This window comes from Ambystoma mexicanum, chromosome 4p, assembly GCF_040938575.1.
Source record: "Ambystoma mexicanum isolate Mex_15411 chromosome 4p, UKY_AmexF1_1, whole genome shotgun sequence".
In the NCBI taxonomy this organism is placed as follows: domain Eukaryota; kingdom Metazoa; phylum Chordata; class Amphibia; order Caudata; family Ambystomatidae; genus Ambystoma; species Ambystoma mexicanum.
This window is the reverse complement of record NC_090927.1, coordinates 412,408,870-412,432,176: the sequence shown is the minus strand read 5'-3', so window position 1 is coordinate 412,432,176 and position 23,307 is coordinate 412,408,870. Positions and strand designations below refer to the sequence as shown.

At 47.1% G+C, this 23,307-nt stretch overlaps 1 protein-coding gene across 3 annotated transcripts in view; it reads right to left on the bottom strand.

The window, feature by feature from the left end:
* The window catches only part of NBAS (NBAS subunit of NRZ tethering complex), a 3,456,930-nt gene that overhangs the window by 1,996,083 nt on the left and 1,437,540 nt on the right, over positions 1-23,307 (bottom strand). For all 3 annotated transcript variants that reach the window (XM_069605942.1, XM_069605943.1, XM_069605944.1), the window contains exon 32: positions 18,901-19,014. In XM_069605942.1, the coding sequence (XP_069462043.1) occupies positions 18,901-19,014 (114 nt within the window). The remainder of the gene's footprint in view (positions 1-18,900; positions 19,015-23,307) is intronic.

Here is a 23,307-nt window from a genome sequence, read left to right as displayed (position 1 = left end):
CACTGGATGTCGGACTATGCACAGCATGTGATTCTAAGCAGATTAACAAACATCGGAAAACTATTTTTTTAGAACCTTGATTGGACATTCCCTTTATTTTGGACTGTTGTACTATTGCTGTTTGGTTTGCTACTGGATCACATTCACACCCCTCTTGGGAGTATAGCCTTCCCTTGACCCATGATACTACAAAAGGCAAAGGAGGTATATCTCTTAACTGTGCCAGTTTTACCTTTATGATTGGTTTGGCCCTTGGTTTGTAGAAGGGTAAGGGCCGAGTAGAAGCTTTAGCCTCTACTCACCCTTTTACTCCTGCAGGGCAGAAGTCAATTCATCACACCAATGACAAAATTAGCAGGAGGATGAGTGGTAAAACAAGGGGTCTATAGCTGTTACTACAACTTGGTATTAACTTGAATGATTATTTAAGTTTAAGCCACAGGGGTCTGAAGAATTAGTTTGTGCTGGATAAAAAAAGACAAGTGTACCATCCCACTTTTCCAGGGACCAGTATAAGGGCTAGAGCCCTTCGGTCTTCTAGCTCCAATTATCTGCAGATCAGACACTTTTCCAAGCAGACAGTGGGGGGTAGATCTCTCTCTTCCACAGGAGCCTCCCTCTGGAATGGCCTCCCTGCCCCTCTCAGACTTGAGCAGATCTACTTAAGTTCCAGAGGTTTCTCAAGAGCCTCCTTTTCTCTTCTTCCCTCCCCCCCTGCCCGGCTAATGTCCCCCCTCTGCTGCATTATGACTGGCTGCCTGGTTCCTACTGATCCTCCTCGCCCAGTCTACCCCAGCACTTAGTTCTCCCCTGTTCCCCTCCCCCTAACCAGCACTTGCCCTTCAGGGATACCTCCCCTGCACCATCTTGGCTGGACCTGCACCACCTTAAGCCCTTTCAGCCATGTTCTAGCACTTGCTTGTGGACTCCCTTGTACTTCTGTATTCCCCTGGCACTTGTCCACATGGCCTCCCCTTAAATATTCGCCTAGTGCAGGGGCCCTCTTCCCCATCTTCCACCCCCCTCCAGCACTTGCGCGCTCTCCACTTCGACCTGCACTTCCTTTCCCTCCATAGTATTATCAATTTCTGCTCTGAATGGCACTTCCCCCATTCCTCCCCGCTCCCTGCACTTCCTGTTTTGCACTTGCACAATCTGAATGTCACAAGACCTAGAAGAACCGTTTTTGTTTGTCGTCATCTGCCGCCCCACACCTGTCTTGTTGTGCCTTGAAAAACCATTTGCTGTATAGGTGCATAATAAATACCCCATTAAAAAAGAACTCCCACCATAGGGCTGCAGCTATTGGAAAATTCAAAATAGGTATAAAAGAAGATTTATCAAAAGGGTTGCATGTAGTGTCAGAACGTAGATGGCCATCACTAGCCACATTAGTTGCATCGCTCAAAGTGGATGTGTTGATCTTATACAATTAATTTTTGCACTTCTAGTAACCAGAGTTTTCTTTGACCAAGAACTCTGACTACCAGCCAAAGTCTCAGGTCTTCAGTCTTCCTGCCTTACATTTGCCTTTGCCATACTTGGATGCAGCATATTTCTTAAAGAGTTGTCAATTATAGACAATGTCTCCAGTATCCTTTGCTTAAATGTTTTTTAAAAGGAAAAAACCTAATTGATATTAAAGGCTAAATTAACTTTTTTCGCAGTCATCCCAGAAACCTTATTATACATTTCAGACACATAAGAGACCTTTGAAAAATCTAATTCACATTGCGGAATGACAGATGAGCTTGCCTTCTCAGAGGCCTGCTGTGCAGCATATAGGGGGTTCTCCTGATTACTAATAGTTGGGTGTACATTGGGGTGAAGAGTAGAAACCTAAAGGTCTTGGGTGTAACTGCTTCTCACTGAAGATGACCCAACATTATTACAAAACCAATGTTGACCCTTTGGAGGGTCAGAAAGCTAGGGACAGAGATGTCAGCGGCACTTCGAGTATCATTTGACCCAGTTAATCTCACAGCACAAATGCTTCTTGAAGATCTTGTTGAACTAGCATGACTCTCTCCTCCATTTTCCCAGAAACATCTTTCAAATAAGCGTTCAAAGAATCCCTATGTTTTAGAATGGGGGTATGAATTTGCTTTCCTTAGTTTTCTGCCCGCAAAGGCATTTGGGGAAGTTTGCAGTTTTTGTTCCCATTGTGCTACTAATAATGTAAAAGAAAAGACAAGACTTCTAGAAATCGAGGAGCAGCGATGGAGCCAAACCAAATAGATCAGTCATGGCCAAACTCGCGCATAGAGTCAATAACCCCAACTGTGCAAATTCCCCACCACCCCCAAAAGGGATAGGCAAGCATAAAAGCATGAAGAACCTCAAAAAGAGGATAACAGCTCAAAGGCAAAGAACCCACAGCTACCATGATTTCCAGTTCATTAATAAAAATATAAAATTTAATTTGATTGGATAATGTAAAAAGCATAAAATCACGGGGCAATAGCTCAAAATTCACAGCAAGTACTTGCATCACTGAAACATTGTTCCAAAATCAATAACTAGTGCTAGCAGATCGGGTGATGGAATACCTGGTACCTGCTGTGAGTGAAATGTCTGGAGAAAAAAAGACATTTGCCCATCAAAATCCGAGGTGGAACTGCCAATCATAATCTCGTTAATGGATAGCTTCGACAGTAACTCTGGTGAACTCAACTCCGAACTACGTCATTTCGAATTATGCGAGTGCCACTGTTGCACATAACAAGAGAAAGAAGGAGTGGGAGCAGGGGCTGGAGGCCAGCAGGAACAGCGAAAACAGCCTGCTGCAGGTCCGGCTCCACCAGCTCAGCATGGCCCAGTGGGTAGAAAATTAGGTCATCACTGTATTTTGTGCTGCATACACCCACTCCAGTCTGCCATGTGATTTGCTGGTCTTAGTACAGATAGAATTCATGGGAAGCGGAAACAGGCCAGTCAAGCCCCCGCTTAGCGTGGCCCAGAGGGGATAAGTAGGTGTCTTCACTGTATGTTGTGCAACAGCCTGCCCCTAAAGGAAGGGTGATTTAATCATTGTAGGGTACAAACTGGGTGCTTAGGAAGATCCCCTGGTAGCCTTATGGATAATCCAGAACCATATACCCCAAGTGAGTGAAAAGGTTTGCCATGGCAGAAGCACGCGGTAGAACTCCCTCTGACCAGAAATAGTCCAGAAAGATAGATGAAAAATCAAAAACAAAAGGAGATCTTAAAAAGGCCCCATACAATTATCAAAAATACAAATCTGTCTTAACATATGTCTACCCAACTACTGCATCATCACTCTGAGCCATCTTGGAATGGAGTCTCCTGCTTGCAGTGGACCAGGGAATAGCTGAATTTGTACAGACTACACCTTCTAAATCTCCCTGTTCATCTCAATTTATCGCAAATCTTCCAAGTTATCTGCCTATTTCCTATATTCTTAACAGGTGGACTCTGGCCACCTCTCAAGGGAACTGCAAAATTCAAACTCAATCATGGACAGACAGCTCAGGTACAGTCACAAACTCATAAATGGTTTCGACTGTGTATTCGGGGTGTCTGAAAAGTCTAGCTCACTTTTGCAAAATGCATTTTTGATAAATTAATTTCAACTTTTTTAAAAAAAACAAGCTTGCAGATGGGAAGTATGGTAATGGGATGTAGAAAAGAAGGTGGAAAGAAGTGGGTGGGGCGGTGGATCTCCCCCTGCTGTTTGTGGTTAAAAAAGTGGACAATTCAGCAAAAATGCATTCGGCAAAAGAAATGCAGCAAAGTTTCATAGAACCACCTGCAACCCCTTATCCAGCCAAAACCTGTTTCACACAAACACGCACGCACACACGCACACACACACACACAAACAGGTTACTTTCTGGGGTCTGGTCAGAGTGAAATGTAGGACAATATATGGCCATTTCCGACCCTTACCCAGGCATAGCACCGCTAAAAGGGTAGTGAACCAGAGCTTAAAAAAATATGGGCAGCGGGGGGCGTGGCCAGGCGGCACACCATGCGGACGTGCCTCCTCTGAGCTCCGGACTGAAGCGCCCAAGCCACTCGTTTTAGCCCATCCACATGAAGAATTTCAGCCCCATGAAAGAATCGAACTGAAGGGTAATGCCGAGGTACCCGCTGCTGAATTCCTGAAGGGATAGACCCAAGACAGACCCAAGATTAACACGCTTTTAGAAGCCGCCGATCCTGGCTCCGAGAAATCCAAGATGGCGGAGCGCGCCTCTTCCGATCGTCCTGACTCTCCCGCCCGAGCTGCGCTGGAGCCCGGGGCTTGACGGAGGGTCGAAGCGGCAGTGACGGGGCCGAGGAGGTAGGGCTGGAGCGGATGCGCGGCCGGGGCCGAGCCCCCGTCAGAGAGCCCTGAGAGGGAGCGAAGACCGGAGCGAACGAACCAGCGAGGGATCGGAGGCGGTGGAGCCCCCGACGGGGGGAGATACGTCCGAAGGGCTCCCGCTCTCCCTAGCCAGCCACCCGACCGTCCCTGCACCTGTGAGCCTCACCTGAGACGGCCGCCCTGACTGGTTGGAGACCGGCGGCGCAGCGGGGCTGGAGCTGCAGCGATCTTAATTCCCCCGGCTGCCTCGCTCGAGTGTCGGAGGGGCTGGGCTTCCCTCCCCGGGGCGGGCACGGTTTCGGCCAGGCCCTGGAGAACGGCGCTTCGGGCCCCCGACGAATAGACGGATCGAGCTCCAGCCGACCACCTCGGCGGGTGAGTCCCACCGCCGGAGCCGGATCGCGGCGGCGCAGCGGAGCTGGGACTGCGGCGAACTTGATTCCCCGGCTGCCTTGCCCGATTGTCGGAGGGACTGGACTTCCTCCCCGGGGCGAGCACGGCTTCGGCCGGGCCCTTAGGGACGGAGCTGACCTTCCCGGTGGGTGGGCCCCACCGCCCCCACCACCGGGGCCGGAGTGCGGCGGTCGCGGCCCGCTCCTCCCCCCTCCGCACCACAAAGCTGACCCTCCAGAAGAGATCTCGCTCGCCCCGCTGACCCGACGGATCTGAAGCGCTGCAAGGCCACCCCGCTCCCTACAGCCTAACCACAGACACAGCCAACACGGACACCAAACTATTCAGGTACTGGAAAAAGAAAAGGCCACGGATAAAACACACCAGGAGCCGTGTGGCCTAGTATAAGGGCCATAGTTAAGAAGAAGCCCTTTGGGAGGATCTACACACCCTGACATAGCCTGTTTGAAATACAATCGCATTGGGACATAACAGACAAAAGCTCACAACAAAACTACAGTCCTTAAGAGTCTGGAGACTCCAGAGATGCCCAAATCTGTGTCTAGGCAGAAAACACAGAATATACAAGCCTACTTAACGCTCCGCTCAAGAGACCCACCTCCTACCCCCGCTCCAATCCCGGAGCAGAACACCAATATGGCTGCGTCCAGGGAGGATATGGAGAATATGCTCAGATCCTTCAAGCAAGATATCACCCAAGAAATAAAGAAGGAGATTAAAACCTCCAAGGACTCCTTGGCTCAATCACTTGCAGAACTGACCTCTCATCTTGGAGGCCTGGAGTCCAGGGTCAATGATCTTGAAAACGTCACCTGCGTTCAATCCCATGACAATCAAGCTCTGGCAGGAAGAGTTCAGATCATCGAAGAACACCTGGAGGACATATGGGCAAAACAAGCCGATCTCGAAAATAGATCGAGACGGAACAATATTCGTCTGCGTGGAATCCCTCGGAAGATCCCCGATCGAGACCTAGCGGAGTATGTGGAGACGCTCTTCAGATCCCTCCTGGAGCTGCCACCGAATGAGGACCTTAAACTAGATAGAACTCACCGGGTGTATTCCTCGGCTCAGCTGAAGAAGAACCTGCCTCCAGACGTACTCACCAGGGTACACTTCTATCGCCAGAAAGAGGACATCATGGCAGCAGCTAGGAACTCCGACTCGATCCGATTCCAGAGCACGGAGATACACCTATTTCAGGACCTTGCCCCCTACACCCTGGCCCGCAGACGACGCCTGCACAGAGTGACATCCTGGCTAAGGGATCAGAGGATCCGGTATCGTTGGGGATTTCCCTGCAAACTTATATTCGAACTCAACAATCAACACCATGTAATATCCACTGAGGAGGAAGCGAAGAGCCTGATGGAAGAGCCTCCGGACGGGGTAGACAGCGGCCCGCGACCCCCGCTGGACGGCGAGCCCATCTCGCACCCGGCTCCAAAGTCTAGGAGGGGAAGATCCCGACGCAGGCCGAGGGAAGCGACAGCCCCCAAAGATGAATCAAATCCGACGAGGCCTTCGGGAACCCCCGGCGGAGCCCCTTCGTCGGCGTCCTCAGAGGAGAAGAGTTGGGCAGAGATCTGTACAGACTGAAGGTGAGAGAGTGACTTTTGTTTTTACCTCACCAGAAGAAAGGCCCCCTGTGAGGACACCATCCATCCCACGCCGGAACCCGACGCGGGTGCTCGGCGGTGGGAGCAGGGCACATACCTCCCAACAACGCCCTCTCCTTTATCTCGAGATGGTACTATCAACAAGGTTATTCCCACACTTTGATATGCTTCTCCCCTCACGTTTCACCCCTCCCTGCCGGATACCATTGAAGGCTCTCAGGCAGTTTGTTACCTACAAGCTAAGTTCAACTTCCCCTTGTTAAATCCTAATCTAACCAAGGCGATCACTTGCCACTCCTGCGCCTTAAGTTCAAACATAACCTGGGTTCTGAAGTTCTCTATTTGCAGATGGCTTGGGCGCCAGACCGGATGGCGCCCGACAAAGACACTACCTAAATCAACGTACCTTGGGGACTCCTTCCATTGCAATCCTCGATGGAATTGACTAATGTATTTGCTGCCACAATTTCTTTTTATAAGTTACCTAATGAGTTTTTTATGTTTTGTCCCCACCTACTGACACCAAAGAAGGGCTATATTTCGACCCACCATGGCCCTCATCATGGTTGGGCCGCAATGCCCCTCCCAGAGAAATGTATTTGTCCAGTGATGATGGCTAGAAGCTTCACATTACCCATAGAACCTGAGCGACTGAGTCATGGCAACCCCTAGCTATAAATTTATTTCGCTTAACGTGCAGGGCCTAAACTCCCCCCTGAAGCGAAAAGCACTCCTCCATAGATTGAAGTCTTTAGATGCCTCCTTCTTGTTTCTTCAAGAGACACACCTGTGCCCAGCGGACGAATTCCGCCTGAATGACAAAAATTATCCCATTAGATTTTTCGCATCGAGCGGATTGAAAAAACGCGGGGTTGCCATCTTAGTGCGCAAAGGGATCTCGTTTAAAACTAATGGACAGTTCCGGGATGAGGAAGGGAGGTTCCTACTGGTCAACGCTACACTAGATGGCCGCAGGGTCACTCTAGTCTCCATATACGGCCCGAACTCTAACCAATGTCTGTTCTTCACAAAGTTGTCCAAAGCGCTATTTGACCACGCTGAGGGGGAGGTAATCATAGGCGGAGACTTTAATGCAGTAATCAATCCCACGACCGACAAAACACTACCCCCCACAGTAAACGACCGAAATAACTTCAAGGCCCTCACCTCTATACTGAGAGATCATTCCCTGATCGAGGTATGGAGATATCTCCACCAAGATGAAAGAAATTACACGTACTTCTCACCAGTACATGGCGGGTTCTCAAGACTCGATATGTTTATGATTGCCGACTCATTGATCCCGAATGTGTTGGAAGCAGAAATCCTCCCAGAGGCGCTAGCGGACCACTCCCCGGTCCTATTATCTATCTTGCCCCCTCGAGTCTCCCCCCCCCACGAAACCACCCTGGAGGCTAAATGACTTCCTACTAGACGACCCAATAATTCGAGCCCACATTAAAGAAACTATAGAGCTATACCATAGTGAGAATAACACGGGAGACGTAAGTCTAGGGATGGTCTGGGATGCGGGGAAGGCGGTACTCAGGGGCCATCTAATAGAACAGGCTGCACAACGGGGGAGAACCAGGAAGCTGTTGCGGGAAGAGGAAGTTATCAGACTGGAAGGGCTACATAAGAAGAAACCCACTCGGCGCACATTGAGAGACTTGAGGGTGGCCAAAAAAGCGCTAGAAGCACATCATGTGGGGAAAGCGGCCTATGGCATGATGCGCACTAAACAATTTTTCTATACTAAAGGGAACAAGGCAAACAGGCTATTAGCAGCCAAAATAGGGAAGCAGACTAAACAAAACAGAATAGACTTCCTAAGGGACAAGACAGGTAGAGGCACATTTTTAGAGGAGGGTAAATGCCACATCATAAAAGAATACTTCACGGAACTCGCCACCCCGCACACAGGGAACCCGGCCCTCATTGAGGAGTTCATAGACAAAGCAGAGCTCCCACAAATACCCCGATCTTTGAAGGAATTCCTAGAAGCCCCAATAACCGGGGAAGAAATAGAAACAGTCATCAAATCTCTCCCCAACGGGAAAGCCCCGGGTCCAGATGGGTTTACAAACAAGTTCTATAAAACCTTCGTGAAGGAACTCACACCACATCTAACCACCCTGTTTAATAACCTATGGGATCTGGGGTCAGTCACCACATCCATGGCCGAATCATTTACCACCCTAATACTAAAACCAGGAAAAGACCCAGCTGACTGCACCTCCTATCGGCCCATAGCTTTGCTTAATACGGACGGTAAAATCTTCAGTAAAATCATAGCTCGCCGCCTGGGAGAAGTATTACCTAAATTAATAGATCGAGACCAGACGGGCTTTATCCAGGGTAGATCGGCTCATGACAACATCAGAAGAGCTATCGACCTGATAGCCCTTGCTCCCTCCATACCAGGCCCTCTCTCGCTACTGTCTCTAGACGCCCATCGGGCCTTTGACAGCATGTCTTGGAATTACCTACACTCCGTCCTGAGGGGGTTTGGGTTTAGCCCGCATTTCTCCAAGCTGATACTATCCAACTTCCAGATCCCCACCACCAAGGTACGGGTCAACTCCCTGTGGACGACACGGATACCCCTCGGCAGAGGGACTAGGCAGGGCTGCCCCCTATCTCCGCTGGTATTCGCGCTCGCAATGGAACCGCTAGCCCAACATATCCGCCTACACCCCGAAATTCAAGGGTTCAAACTGAAAGACCAGACGCACAAAGTGGCCTTATACGCGGACGATGTGCTCTGTTTCCTGCGAGAGGCCCAGACTTCAGTCCCCCCACTCATGGCCCTGCTGGACAAATTTGAACAGATCTCGGGCTTCTCAATAAATGTGGCCAAATCAAAGGGGCTGAACCTGTCTGAAACCCCGGAGGTGCTAAACGCCATACAAAACAAATTCTCCCTCAGTTGGGAGACCGCCAAAATAACATACCTGGGAGTGTTCTTAACCGCGAGATACTCTGACCTGGTGAAGGCCAATATTCCCCCACTATTTAAAAAAGCAAAGGAATCATTAGTAAAATGGGGCCCCCAGGAAATCTCCTGGTTAGGACGAATGTCAGCTGTCAAAATGACCCTACTACCCCGCCTTCTCTACGCATTCCAGGCACTCCCAGTTTATATCCCGGAGCGAGACCTGCACGACCTTCAGAAAGCCACATCGCAATTCATTTGGCAGGGTAAAACGCCTAGAATCCAGCGCAAGATTCTCATTAGGAGTAGACAGCTGGGTGGACTAGGACTCCCGTCTATAGTAAGATACTATCGAGCATCTCAGATAGCCCCTATCCTGACATGGGCGCTCCAAGAGGACCCCCCTAAATGGCAAGATATAGAACAGACACTCACTACGATCCCCCTATCCCATCTCCCTTTCCTGCCACGGGATGCCCGAGCCTTCCAAGCTCCACTCCTCCCAACCACATGCGCCTCACTCAGATGCTGGGATAGACAGCTCACTCTAAGAGGACTGACCCCGGGTCTGGGCCCCATGACTCCAATCACACAAAATCCTATCTTTACCCCGGGGCTTCAACCTAGATCCTATCATGCATGGTCGGGAAACGAAGTCTTGAGACTGCAGGAGACATACTCAGACGGGGTCCCCTTAACATTCATACAGTGCAAGGAGAAATTTAACCTCCCAGAATCCGAAAGGTTCAGATACATTCAGCTTAGGCACTGGATCACCAACCCGCTAGTTAGGAAAGCCGCCAATAGACCCCCCATAGGCCTCGAGCTAACAGCGACTAAAGGTCAACGCGCCCATAATGTAGCCACATGCTATCGCCTTACTTAAATAGTCCCTGAGGGAGAGGAACTTCCTTACATGGTTTCATGGGGGAACGAACTGGGGAAAGAGATCCCTCCTGAGGCATGGCAGCGAATTTGGACCAGAGCACATAAGTCCTCCAGATGCACGACAGTGAGGGAATGCGCACTCAAAATATGCTACAGATGGTACTTTACTCCGCAGAGACTACATGCTATAAATACGGAATACCCTGAGACCTGTTGGCACGGGTGCGGGGCAAAAGGGGACCTAGGTCACATGTGGTGGCACTGTCCGACCATCCAATCCTTTTGGCTGGAGATCCGCTCCAAAATCAAAGACATCTGCGGATCCCTTCTCCCTATGGACCCAATGGTGATGGTCCTGGGAGACTCCCCCGAGGACGGATCATACCCGCAGTCTGGCCCTAGAGCGCAGCTCATTACCCAACTCCTGATGGCAGCTCGTCTTACGCGTGTGCGCTTCTGGAAAGAGCCGGAGGGACCCTGTATTGCACAATGGTGGGTCAAAGTCTGGGAAATCATGGGAATGGAGAAATTAACAGCCACATTAATGAATCGTACGGACAAATTCCGACAAATCTGGGGCCCATTTCTAGACCATGTGGAGGACAGGGAACATATGTTCTTCCAACCAAAACTAATCAAATGTCTCCTCCAGCCCTGAGAATCTTACCAAAAACAAGGTACATAATTGACCCAGCACCAGAGCGAGTGATTGCCGGTACTAAGAACAACAACTGGACTACGGAGGGAACAGGACGAAAAGAATGTGGTGGGCCCCCCCCCCTTTTTTTTTTTTTTTTTTTTTTTTCCTCCCTTTCTTTTCTTCTTTAATATACATTTGCAGCAATACACCCCTGAGAGTAATTACGATGTAACAATAACAATGTTTAAAATGAAATATCAACCCACTGTTAAATAAATTAGCCTCAGTAACACTCGCTGAGCTCCAGGCAGATGAATAACAATATGACGTAATATTGAACTGCACCCAAATATTCTTGCCTTTGTTTATACTGTTAAAAGACTACTTTGTGAACTGATGTTTCAATAAAAAAAGATTTTGACAAAAAAAATTTGGGCAGCAAATTGGAGCACCATAGTGATCATAAAGCTGGCATGAGGCAAACAAAGGAAAGGTGCACACGAGTACTACTAACAAATTTAAAATAGAGGAACTGCTGAGTAGGAGAAAAATGCTGAGACAGTCAAACAAACGCAGAAAATTGGTTCCCCAGCGTTACTATACATAGGGAAATTAGTAGTGCTACACCATGGGCTTAAATTGGGGGCAAGCTCTCCCTGTAGTGTTAGCCTCAAAGACTCACCAGTTTCACCACAACTAAATGAGTTAAGGAAGACAATGAGGTTAAAAAGACATCACTCCCAAAAATCAGGTCAGGATCACAAAACAGTCAGCAGATGTACAGGGGTTACATTAAAAGAGACGGGAAAACTACAAAAAGAAAAATCCTTCGTACCACTAGGGTCCACCATTAGCACCCCAAGGAACCACAAAATGTCTTCAACATAAGAGTACAAACTTCTATATCCCTCACATCAACATTTTAGCAACAACAGTCTAATTCTCCCACACCCCAGAGGCCATGCGGTACAAAGCAACACACATTGTGCTACAGGTTTTCTTGTTACTAAGATGCTTGTCCATTGCAGAGCGCAGTTTCCGATCTCGTTCAAAACAACATTTTAAAGACATCAACATTGCTCTCTTCCTACCCCAATAACCTCCCAAATCTCCAGTCTTATAGGACTGAGAGGATGTACAAAAGCAGTAACCACACTATAGAAGACCCATGATGCTTGACATGTTAGGCTTTGTTGATGATTTTTAGAATGTGTATAACTGAATTCTGTGACAAAAATGAACTCTCAACCTGGTCAACCCACATGCTCTTTCCTCTGTACTAGCATGCAACTCAACCCCTGAAATTTTGCAAGTTCCCACACACACCCTGCACCATCTTCTTCTTCTTGATCTTAACAGAACATACTCGCCAACAAGCCAAAGCCTACTCATGCTTATAGGCCTGGAGGCCGGGATGTTGTCTCTGGACACCTGTAAGGATCAAGCAACTCTACAAGCTAGGCATTTTACCCTATAACACAAATATTACCACATGTATGAGAAACAATTTCTCTTTTGGCAGCTTACACATCTACTTCCATTGGACAGCAGCATATCTGCTGTCTGTTTTGAGACCCTCCTCCTAATATTTGGGAGTGAGATCCTTTTTAACGCTTTCCGTAGGTCAACTTCTTCGGTTTTGGGGGCAGTGGTGAGCAATGTTGCCGCTCATGGTTCTTCTCTGTGTGCAGCGACAGGATGTGTGTATGTATACTTTTTATGACTGTGTGTGGAAAAAAGCTACATGTTGTTCTAAAATGTGTTGAGGTCCCATATAAGATTTTGATTTTATTTTATTTTGAATGGCCAGTCATTGCAAATTGCTACAGAAATTAGATCCTTGTTTGGCTGTCAGTACAAGGCTTTAGGTAAGGTATGATAAAGGGTGAAATGGGGAGACATTATTACCAAAGTGCTCCAGGAACTGGTCCGCTAGTTTGGCTCATAGGGGCAGTCCTGACATGCAGGGCTTGTACGCTTTTTAAGTTGAGGTGATGGATTCTGGCTTCAATCGGATTTACAAATAATGTATTCTGCAGTCATTTTCTCTTCATTTAGAGGGAGCAGAACATGTGCTTGCATTCCGACAATGTTTTGAAACTTCCAGAAGAATGAAGAACCCATAGAGCATGCGCGATTAGCACGGGCTCTTTGTCTTCAGTAAGTACAAACAGGCAGCACGTTTTACCATAAAAAAGCGCAAAGTGTCTCATTTGCAGAGGCGATGCTGGGGGGGGGGGCTAAAGGGGCTATAGCCCCTGGTCTTTTGGTTGTAGCCCCGGATAGAATCTCAGGAGCTACAACCAAAAGGCTATAGCTAGCCCCCAGTCCCAACAGTTCCGACACCAGTGTAGCCCCAGGTCTTTTCCAGACCTAGCAACTCCCCTGCTCATTTGGGCTAGGTCTTTTCAGAGGGAAAGGAGGCATTAAAACAGGGAGAGGCTTCATTATCCCGATAGAACAGCAAGATACATGCAGTGAAATAACCTAAAACACACGACTAGTTGCATCGCTGGACTCTGACTCCATTCATTTGTATTTACAAATTCTGTACTGTCACACCTATTCAGTGGTGGAGAGGCGTACTCAGGACTGGCCCTTCTTAATTCATTATTTTTGTGTGGGATTAAGATTCGAAGACAAGATGTTAGGGCTTCACTAACAGCACAGCCTGTAGTCAGACAAAAGACAATAAATAAGCAACGACCTCCCGACATGCCGAGGACGTTACTTTTGCAGCACACTGCACAGATAAGCAGCAAACGCGAGCTTTTATATTGTCATTTGTGTGGGCCTTTGGCTGAACTTGCTTGTGTGCATGGAGTTTATGTTCCAGTTTTGGAGATGTGTGTGTGTACTCTGAACCTTTCTGTGTGTGGAATAAGGAGGTAGGTGGGAGTGGGCATACAGCGTATGGGGAACACTGCTGGTGAGTACTTATGACTACCAGTGCATGGTAACCCTCTACCATTTAAGATAATGGTGCATCAGTACTACCCCTTTTATGTGTAGTTGCGGAGGGGAACCAAGTTACTCTTTCTTTTGGCTGTATGGGCATTGTTCCCATACTTAGTGAAACCCAGACAGGCTTTTCTTTACAGTCCTTCTGGCTCTTTTCCTTCGGCGCAAGAGCATAAAATCGCCATATGTGGGCATCTGCTTCGTGGGCTCTGATCAGGTTTAGCCTTTGAATGGAACTGGCTTGGACTGTGTGACAATGTCCTCTGACTGGCACTGCATAGAAGTGAGTGAGTGGCATTAGGAGATGGGTCCCTACCCAAGGCAGTAGGTGATGTGTGGTGGAATGGGCAGGATCCCCGGGACCGTCACCCACTGTTCGAATGTCATGGCAGGGGACAGTCACAATGGGGCCCACCATTCTCCCTCCCCAAGGAATGCCAGATGATAGGGAGGCCCTTCCCCACACCATTTCCACAGGACAAACTCTTTGCAGAGCACATTTTTTGTTCTTTATAAAGAATTGAGCAAGTTGATCTGCTATTTTAATAGACCGAGTCACACAGATCCTATCGTGATGGAGGAAGGGGCAATATGACAATCCATTATTTGCATCGCATTTATTTGCTTCTTCATTACGCTTTAATCCGAAGCCTTCGAGAACGTGCCGGCTGCACCCGACCACTCGGATACAATGTAGCTCAGCAAGGTTCATACGCGCACCGATTTTCTTGCATTCACTGAAACTCACCGGTCGTGATGCTGTTTCCTTCAGTTTCTTCGCTCACACAGCTTCTTATACTTGAGAGGTCTCAACCCCTGCCCCTCAGACACTCCTGGGTTGGTTTCTCCATTCAGGGAAACAAGCACTGTACTGCCATAAAGAAGGGGCCGGCATGCTACACGGCTCCCTTCTCCGACTACGCTGGCTTCCAAGAGACACGGCTCCCTCGCCACGCTTTCGCACTCCGCTTTACCTTGTAGTCTTTCAGCGTCTTGCCGTTCCATTCTCCATTGGCTCATCACGGGTTGGACTGGTCTTCCTGCTGCTCTCTTCTCTAGCTTACTTGTGCTCCACCTTTTATACACCTGAGCCCTATCAAGGGGTTTCAGGTGAGATTCCTTGGCCTGGTTTGCCTGACTCCATTTAGACAAATTACTGGGACATGCCTGACTTTCAGCCTTGTATTCTTCAAGATCCCTCTACTTCGTCCCAGTACTATAGTGATGTTTCCTATCAGAAGTATGCATTACTCTTTGAGGCTTCTTTCTCTTCTCAGAACTTAGTGTGAATTCATGGGGTAGAATAGGACGTGAACGGTAATATACTATGAAGGCTGAGGGAGGGTAGGGTAGGTCAGTGTTAGGAAAGAGGGGATACCATGTCTCGCCCTCCGGCACCCTTTCCCCAATCCACAAGGACCCTCCACTCAGGTGATCCTCCCTCGACTCTCTGTCCGAGGGTCAGGAAACAAAAGCGATGGCCTTTCCCTAGCCATCTGAGCAGAAGATCCCTGGGGAGTAGTTGTGAGAGTGCATTCATGTTTCTCACACTGTCTAGTACAACTTAATATCTTTCTTTAACCATAGAGTGTTGCTAGTTACAGACCGTTGTCTATTTCTGTTCACAGGCCATGTATTCAACATATATTTCGATGAATAGCATGGAGGTGAAAATGAATGTGTTGACTTTGTATAATCTAGAAACTATGTATCAGAATGGGCACCTATGAGAAATGTATATGTTTTCAAAAGTCCCTGAATAATTAAGGACGATTGGAAATTAACAAGAGTTGTCAGTACTAAGAAAAATACATTATGAAAGCGGTTAATGAGCAGTGAAGTGTGAGCAAAAGGTCAAACTGGCAAAGCTAAAATTGAACAAATAGAAGAAAAGGATATCAGTGAAAGCTGATAAAGTGGACATTGGGCACGAGAGTAAAAGAGATATGAACTTTTGAGTCTTTAAACTAATTGCAAACAACCATACAAACCCAAGTAAAGATGACAGAAAGCCTGGGCAATGGCAACTGGTTGCGTGACCTGTAGTGGGTGGACTGTGTGATCTGTCAACTGCGCCTGGACCAGGGAGCTCCAACAAATCCAGGAGATTCGGTAAAGCAACCTTAAAGCAAGAAAGAGTTGAATATTATGGAACTGTTTGATGTACCAGTGATTTAAGTTTGGAGAAGGGAACCCTAAACTCCTGTGGAACATTGTGGAACTGTTTTGTGGATCAGTGTTTTAAGCTTGGGGAAGTGAACCCAGAGCTCCTATTGGAATAGTGTGAACCCATTTGAACATTGTGGATTGAAACCAAGTGTGCTTGGAACGTGGGGAAGAGAAACGAAGTCTTGGTGGAATATTTGGAACAAGCAATTGTGGCAACGGTATCCTGAACTTGGGGAAGGGAGCTAGAAGTTGTTCCATATTTTATTTTGAACACTGTTTAGTTAATTCAGAATATCCCTATACTATGTTTAGTATTAGACGGGAAGGCAAGCATAGGTTTTGACACGGACAGACTTTTGTTTTGGACTTACGGACATGGACTTTCCTTAGTTTCCTTAGGTAAGGAATATTCCACCATAGTTATAGGGCAAGTTAGGCCTTACACCACCCTAATACTTCATAAAGATTCTACTGTTGAAGTTGAAATCTGTTGTCTGTATCATCTCTTGATACCATGCCTATCTCACAACAGTGATATCTTCTTTTGCGTCATGCTGACACTGTATTTTATTCACTTCGGTAATGTTAAATAAACATGTGAATGAATATTACATTAAGTGATGCAGTGTGTGTTTACATGTACTTAACCAACAGATATACATCAAGTGGGAAACCCATATTCTCTTTTTTGGCATAGAAAGTCTCTGCAACGTGCCTCACAGACTTGTACAGATACTATACACATACTAAAGTTCTCTCTGCTACTGTCTCAAAGAGACAGTGTGCAGCAAAGCAGCAAAAAAAATGTGGAAATTAGCTGCACTGCTAGATCCCAAAGCTAGCGCAGATGACAGATGAACATTTCATTCTAGAGCACCTCTTGGAGCGCTCCAGGAAAACCAACACCATTCATCCAAAGGCTTCTCTCTCATTTACCAACAACAGTGGTTCGTGCATTAAACAAGCCCAAGCCCCAGGGTTTACATCCACAGGGAATAGAAATGGGACACACACTAAGGAAGGGAAATAAGGTCCAACATGGCACCTGATCTTTATATAGGCTCGATTTCAACCTACAAAAACCAAATCTCATGCAGGTGAGGAGAAGAGTGTAGAAGCCAAATCTAAAAAAGAGTCTGAGAACCAAGAACCGGGGACACCACAACAACCTTTAAGCTCAAGCTGAGACCAGAAGGCAGCCCCCTTGTGAAGAATGGGCAACAGGGTGAGGGAACCACTTTAAATCCAGATTTGTATTGTCCCAAGTAAGAAGACAACTCATTTGGATCCAACATTTCCTTCACACTGCCCCATTTACAGTGTTGCCCACTTGGTCTTATAAAGAAATCTAGTTTAACTAGCAAAAAACAACTATTGAACTCTGCCATTGTTCGAAATCAGGTTTTTGCAATGCATCAAAGATCTGAGATTTGTCAACATCTGTGGGAGCAGGTCAACGGCTCGCAGAGGCAAAAACACTGCATCTTTTGATATAGGTTGCATGGGCTGCGCTGCATACAATTGCTTCCACATTCCTTCTCTTTGAAGTCCATGGCAATTCCCCTCATGAAATCCTCACAGGGTCCCTTACCTTAAGGGGAGCACTCAACCCTGCCTAACCTCTATATGGAACACCTCCTCTAATGAGCAAGTGGCTCTTCCGAGCTACTGAAAAGGGCTATGGAGTTTGGACATCTTATTGCTGAAAAGGGTTTGGCAAACAAAGTTTGCCGATTGGGGTCTTGGAAAGGACTGTCATTGGTTCGTGAAAGTAGGCGATAAGGATTTGTTGCTCTGTCCTCTTCTTTCCCCGAGTTAAGGCTTTTGGGACAATAACTTTCCTGGGACTCTCTCTTTACCTTCATAGACATGCCAGTAGGGATAACCAGTTTTCATCGAGGTACGAGAATGCGATGGCCTTAAGGCTGGTGAAGGACTGGGGAGCCTAGAAGGAATCCGCCATGTACACCTCAGTGGCCTGCATCAAGGAGCTGGTGATGGCCCCAGGGTTACCCAGTCTCATCCCAAGCCAATGCTGAGAGGGGACTTTGGTCACACCAAAAAATCATAACACCCTTCATCTGATTATAACTGGCAAAATATTTAAATCCAGATTGGGCATTGACTTGGCACAGCGTGAATTAAACAATTGTATCCTTTCTAGCAGAAGAGAGGGTTGAAGGTTCCCTACTACACGGCCGCAGAAATGGCTCCTTCCGTGGACAAGACAGTGAGAGATGAATGGCACATCGCCACTCTAAGAATTCAACTTGGTGAAGTACACTTATTGTCCCTGCATTCAATTTTTGCCAGTCTTGCATGGCTGCCCCAAAGCTACCTGTACTCGCTTATCTCTGCCCAACATCCCTCTTATTGATTCCTTCCACTCCACTCTGTATGCCTCTTCTCTCTTCATTCCAGCTAGCTTCAACTCTTTCGCCTATCCCTTTTTGCAGAAACTGCTACTACCCTTTCTCCCCATGGCCGAATCCGCCCTTAACAATTTGTTTTTGGGCTACATTGTGCTACTCTCGTTCAAGGATAGGGGGCCAGCATGGCTTCTATGGAGCCACTCCACCCCCCCAAACCACTGAAACAGTAGACTGATGAGCAGAGGCTTTGTTCTTCACACCCACCCATTTGTTTTCTTTCATGTTCTAACAACTCTTATGTCAGCCACAGATCATTTGCACCATTAGCAAATAATAATTGAGATAATGCATTGGGGTAGGGCTATACCATCTAGTATTGGCACACTGCCCCTGGCAGTGCCTGTGCTTTGCTCAGCCATTACCATGGGGACACACGGAACAGCCTTCTCCTGGTGCCATTTTTGCCATAATATTCCCAAATGATTATTGAATAGACCCCTTAATCCTAACATTAACATTTAACATTGCAGGACAACATTTCACATTGCAGGACAACATTCAAGAACATATACCTGCAACCCTTAGCAACTTGGCAAGTGTCAGGATTTTGGTAGATTGTTTGTAGTTTGTTGGACATTGAGCGATGCATTTCTTGATCAGACTGAGACGGTCGCTACATAAACGCACTGTTAAAATGGAGAAAAAAACAAGAAAATATTAAAAGGAATATTTTTAAAGTGAAAAGTGTCCTACAAATCTAGGCAACTTGTGCCAACACGTGAAATTTAGAAAACACAGATTACCACGTAAACACGTCCAAAGTCACGCATGATGCTTGATAAGGTGCAATGAAAAAACAGGAGAGAAGTTCATCAAGAAAAGGTTACTTACTTGTAACAGACATATTCAATTTAGCAGCCTCCCACATGATTATGCGTATTAGGACAACACTCTTGGAAAATACTCCACATCAGCATAGAGAACCTACAATTGCCTCAGCTCTTTTTTAGTTTTGACTATTATGTGACACTTAAGCACCAGCTATAATCCGAAACTATTGCTTTGGAGTACAGATATTAGGGAGATGAGATGTGAGAATGAACACATTGCTTGTTCGTGCTTGGTTACTCACCCACCCATTGACCGCCCACGGCTATGGTAATCCTTGTGGGCCACTGCCACACACACTACCTGCACCCGCACGCACAAAACACATCTTCCTGAAATCTCTTTGCGCTAGCTCCATCAAGCAAACTGTGTGCCGTAGATTCATGCAAGTGTTATTTCTAAACCGTCTAAAAGAGTAAATGCCTTAACTGCAACTGTAAATGTGCTTGTGTAATAAAAAATATCATAACCAAGTGTGATTTCAGCCACTTGATTTATAAGCATGGGGGTCCTGTTAAATCCAAGCACTGGCAACACCAACAATATTTGTTTGTGTATAGGGATTATATAGGCATTTGCCAAGGTCTGATATCATATGCCTAGGTACACACACTATTTTACACCTGGGAATGCCTGGCAAATGCCTATCCCATGCCTACCAAAAGTCAAAGCTGTTGGCTTTGCCAATGCTTGTTTACAAAAGTGCACTAGACACACAAACCAGTGCAATCCTCCATTTAGGTGGTTTGGGTTCTGTGGAGGAAGGCAGATGCATAATTTTATTAAAGTAATGAGGAGCAATTTAGGATCCAGCACACATTTTATTAACATGGTAACAATAGAATAACAAGCAAACAATGCTCTGTGTGTAAGTGCCAGCTTTTTAGGAAGCCTATCAATACCTCAGTCTTAAGTAGTTGCGAAACCTAGTAAGACTACACATTCACTAACTACAGGGACTGAAATTCTCAAATGTTTCATCCTTTATGTGAGTGGGCTGGCCGTAGAATTGATGTGCATGTAGGAACAATATTTAAGTAAACTTTTATTTTGTATGTGTAACCATCTCAAAGTTCACATTATTGGAATAAATGATCAGTCACACAACTGGAACATTCTGAATGTTTGACTTTCCCCACTTGGTCATTTGCTAAGAAACACATGACTACAAATCAATGTGGGCCATTTCCAGCGTGGTTGCTTTGCATAGTTATGCAAGAGGAATAGTATCCTAAAAAGACAATGGTGTTTGGTATTTTCAAGGAACTATAGGATTTTTTGGGACGTTTGTGAACAATTAATGAGCAAATTCAGGGCTGACATGTACATTTAGAGTCACATCCTTCATTATTATTACCATGGTATTTACTGAGCGTGGAACTAGCTTTGAGAAGCAACAGAACACTTTACAGAGGTATACAACAGAACAAATTCAAAACGGAGAGCTTGTCAGAGGTAACAACAGAACAGCGATACAGCAGGGAGTAGGATACATAGGGGCACAGAAGAGGGGTGCATCTGTACAGGGTGACGGGGACCAGAGGGACGGGCAGCATCTAGTGTGTCAGGTGGCAGGGGTGGGGTGACGTGATGGCCTATGTGTTGAGGAGAAGAGCACCCATGAAGTGGTGGGTCTTGAGTTGTTTTTATGAATTGTAGGAGCGTGGGGGCAAGTCTGATGCTGACGGGGAGGAGGTTCCATAGCCTTGGGGCATAGGTAGAGAAGGAGAAATTACTCACCATAATGATCTTTCTATGGATTCTTCTCCCACGGATTCCTCATCATGATAGATATCCATCTCCATCTATGCTGTTCGGAAACTTTTCGACAGCAGGCTTTGTGGACCTTGACTTGGCTGTCCGGAAGGGACGTCAGGCGTCGTATATATAGCAAGTCACTATGCCACATGCTCCAGTTTTTCCATTTCCCCCTTGCGTTTGAACGCTGCAGAAGGAAAAACCACAGGAGGCTAACCAGCTTTTAAAACCTTAACAAGGATACATCCCAACAGGGTGACCCCCCCCATGATTGACTTTTTTTTTCTTTTCTTTCAAGAATGAGAAGGACGCGGTCATCCCAGAGCCATCACCAGATGCCTTTCCGTTTGGACAGAAATGACAACGCACAGAACTTTCTGAGCGGGGATGGATGGGAGGGTCGATGAAGAATCTGCGGGAAAAGAATCCATGAAAGATCATTAGGGTGAGTAATTTCTCCTTCAGTGGATTGCTTTACTCCCGCCGATTCCTTATCGTGATAGACTCCCCAAGCAATTAGGATAACGGAGGAGGGCAGACAGATTTAAACCAGTAGATTCTGTAGAACCGCCCAATAAAACCTTGCATGAGCTCTCCGTGTAACATCCAAGGCTTAGTGCTTGGTGAATATATGTAAGGATGGCCAAGTGGCTGCCTAGAAATATCCCTAACAGGAACCCCCCGCTGGAGGGCTGTAGAAGCTGAAACCCCCCTGGTTGAGAGGGCCCTAATGCCCGCTGGAACCCCTTATCTAACAAATGGTAACACTTGGATATGCACAAAATGATCCAACGTGACAGGGTTTGTTTAGTGATGGCAAGAACTTTTCTAAACAAGGAATGGACCACAAACTACTTATCTGATTTCCTAAACTCAGATGTGTCAGCAACATAGAAGCTTAATGTTCTTTTTGGGTCAAGGTGGGACAGATGATACACTGAAACCACCTTAGGAAGGAATCTGGGTTTGACTTTAAGAGAGAGTTTCTCACAAAAGAACTTCAGAAAGGGAGGTTTGCAGCATAAGGCTTGCAGTTCGCTAACCCTCCTGGCAGATGTGATTGTGACCAATAAGGCTGTCTTAAGGGATAGCAGCCCCAAAGAACACGAGTGCATAGGCTTAAACGGAGCTGCCATCAAGTTGGTCAAAACCAGATCAAGATCCCAATCAGGGACAACAAATGGGGTTAGCAGAAACTTGTTCAGAAGGCCCTTCAGGAACTGGGCCATGACCGGAATAGTAAAAAAGAACCTTGGTCCAGAGACCACTTGAACACAGATAGGGCCGCGAAATACCCTTTGACAATGGCAACCTGAAGGCCTGAAGAGGACAGTGAGAGAAGGAATTCCATCACTGTGGTGGTGGGGCAAGAGATAGGGTCAGTCTCCCATCAACATGCATCAAATCCTCTCCACCGGCACGCGTACAGAGATCTAGTAGAAGAATCTGCGTGCAGCCAGCAATACTTCAAGTACCACCTCAGAGAGGTTTCAGTCATCATACCTCATCCTCTCAAGAGCCATGTATGTAGGTTGAGGGAATTCGGAGTTGAGAGGAGCTCTCGACACTCTGGACTGGGTTGGGAGATCCTGACGCTGAGGCAATCGTTGAGGTGCACAGATGGTTAGATCCAGGAGATCGGAGTACCACGTTCTCCTCGCCCAATCCGGGGCAATCAAGATCATGATCGCTTGAAATCTCTTCAACCACCTGAGAACCCAAGGGATGATGGGAATCGGGGGGGGGAGTGAGGGGGAGAAGGCGTAGTGGAGAGGGAAGATCCAATACACTAGAAACGTCTTCCAGTACGCTGTTCACTGGGAATTCTCTAGAGCAAAACTGATTGCACTTCCTGTTGGACCCTGTGGTGAACAGATTCACTGCTGGCGTACCCCAGAGAGCGAAGACCTCCTCGAGGACTTCTCGACACTTCCCATTCGTGTGAGACCGAGCACTGCCTGCTCAGAGCATCCAATAAAGTGTTCTCTGCCCCTGCCAGATGAACTGCAGCGACCAAAACCACAGCTGAATTGCCTCAGTGCAGAGTGGGCGGGAGTGCACACCACCCTGCTTGTTGAGGTAGTGCATGGCCACTGTGTTGTCCATCAGGATGAGGGCATGCTTCCCTCTGAGAGACGGGCAAAGACCTTCAGGGCTAACCTGATGGCCCGCAACTCCAGCCTGTTGATATGCCACCTGGTATTTGATGGAGACCAGAGGCCGCTCACCTTCAAATCCTTGCCAAAGGCGCCCCAACCCTTAAGGGACGCATCCATGACCACTCGGGCCTGGAGCCAAGGAGGCCAGAAGGGTTGCCCCACCAATAGATTGCT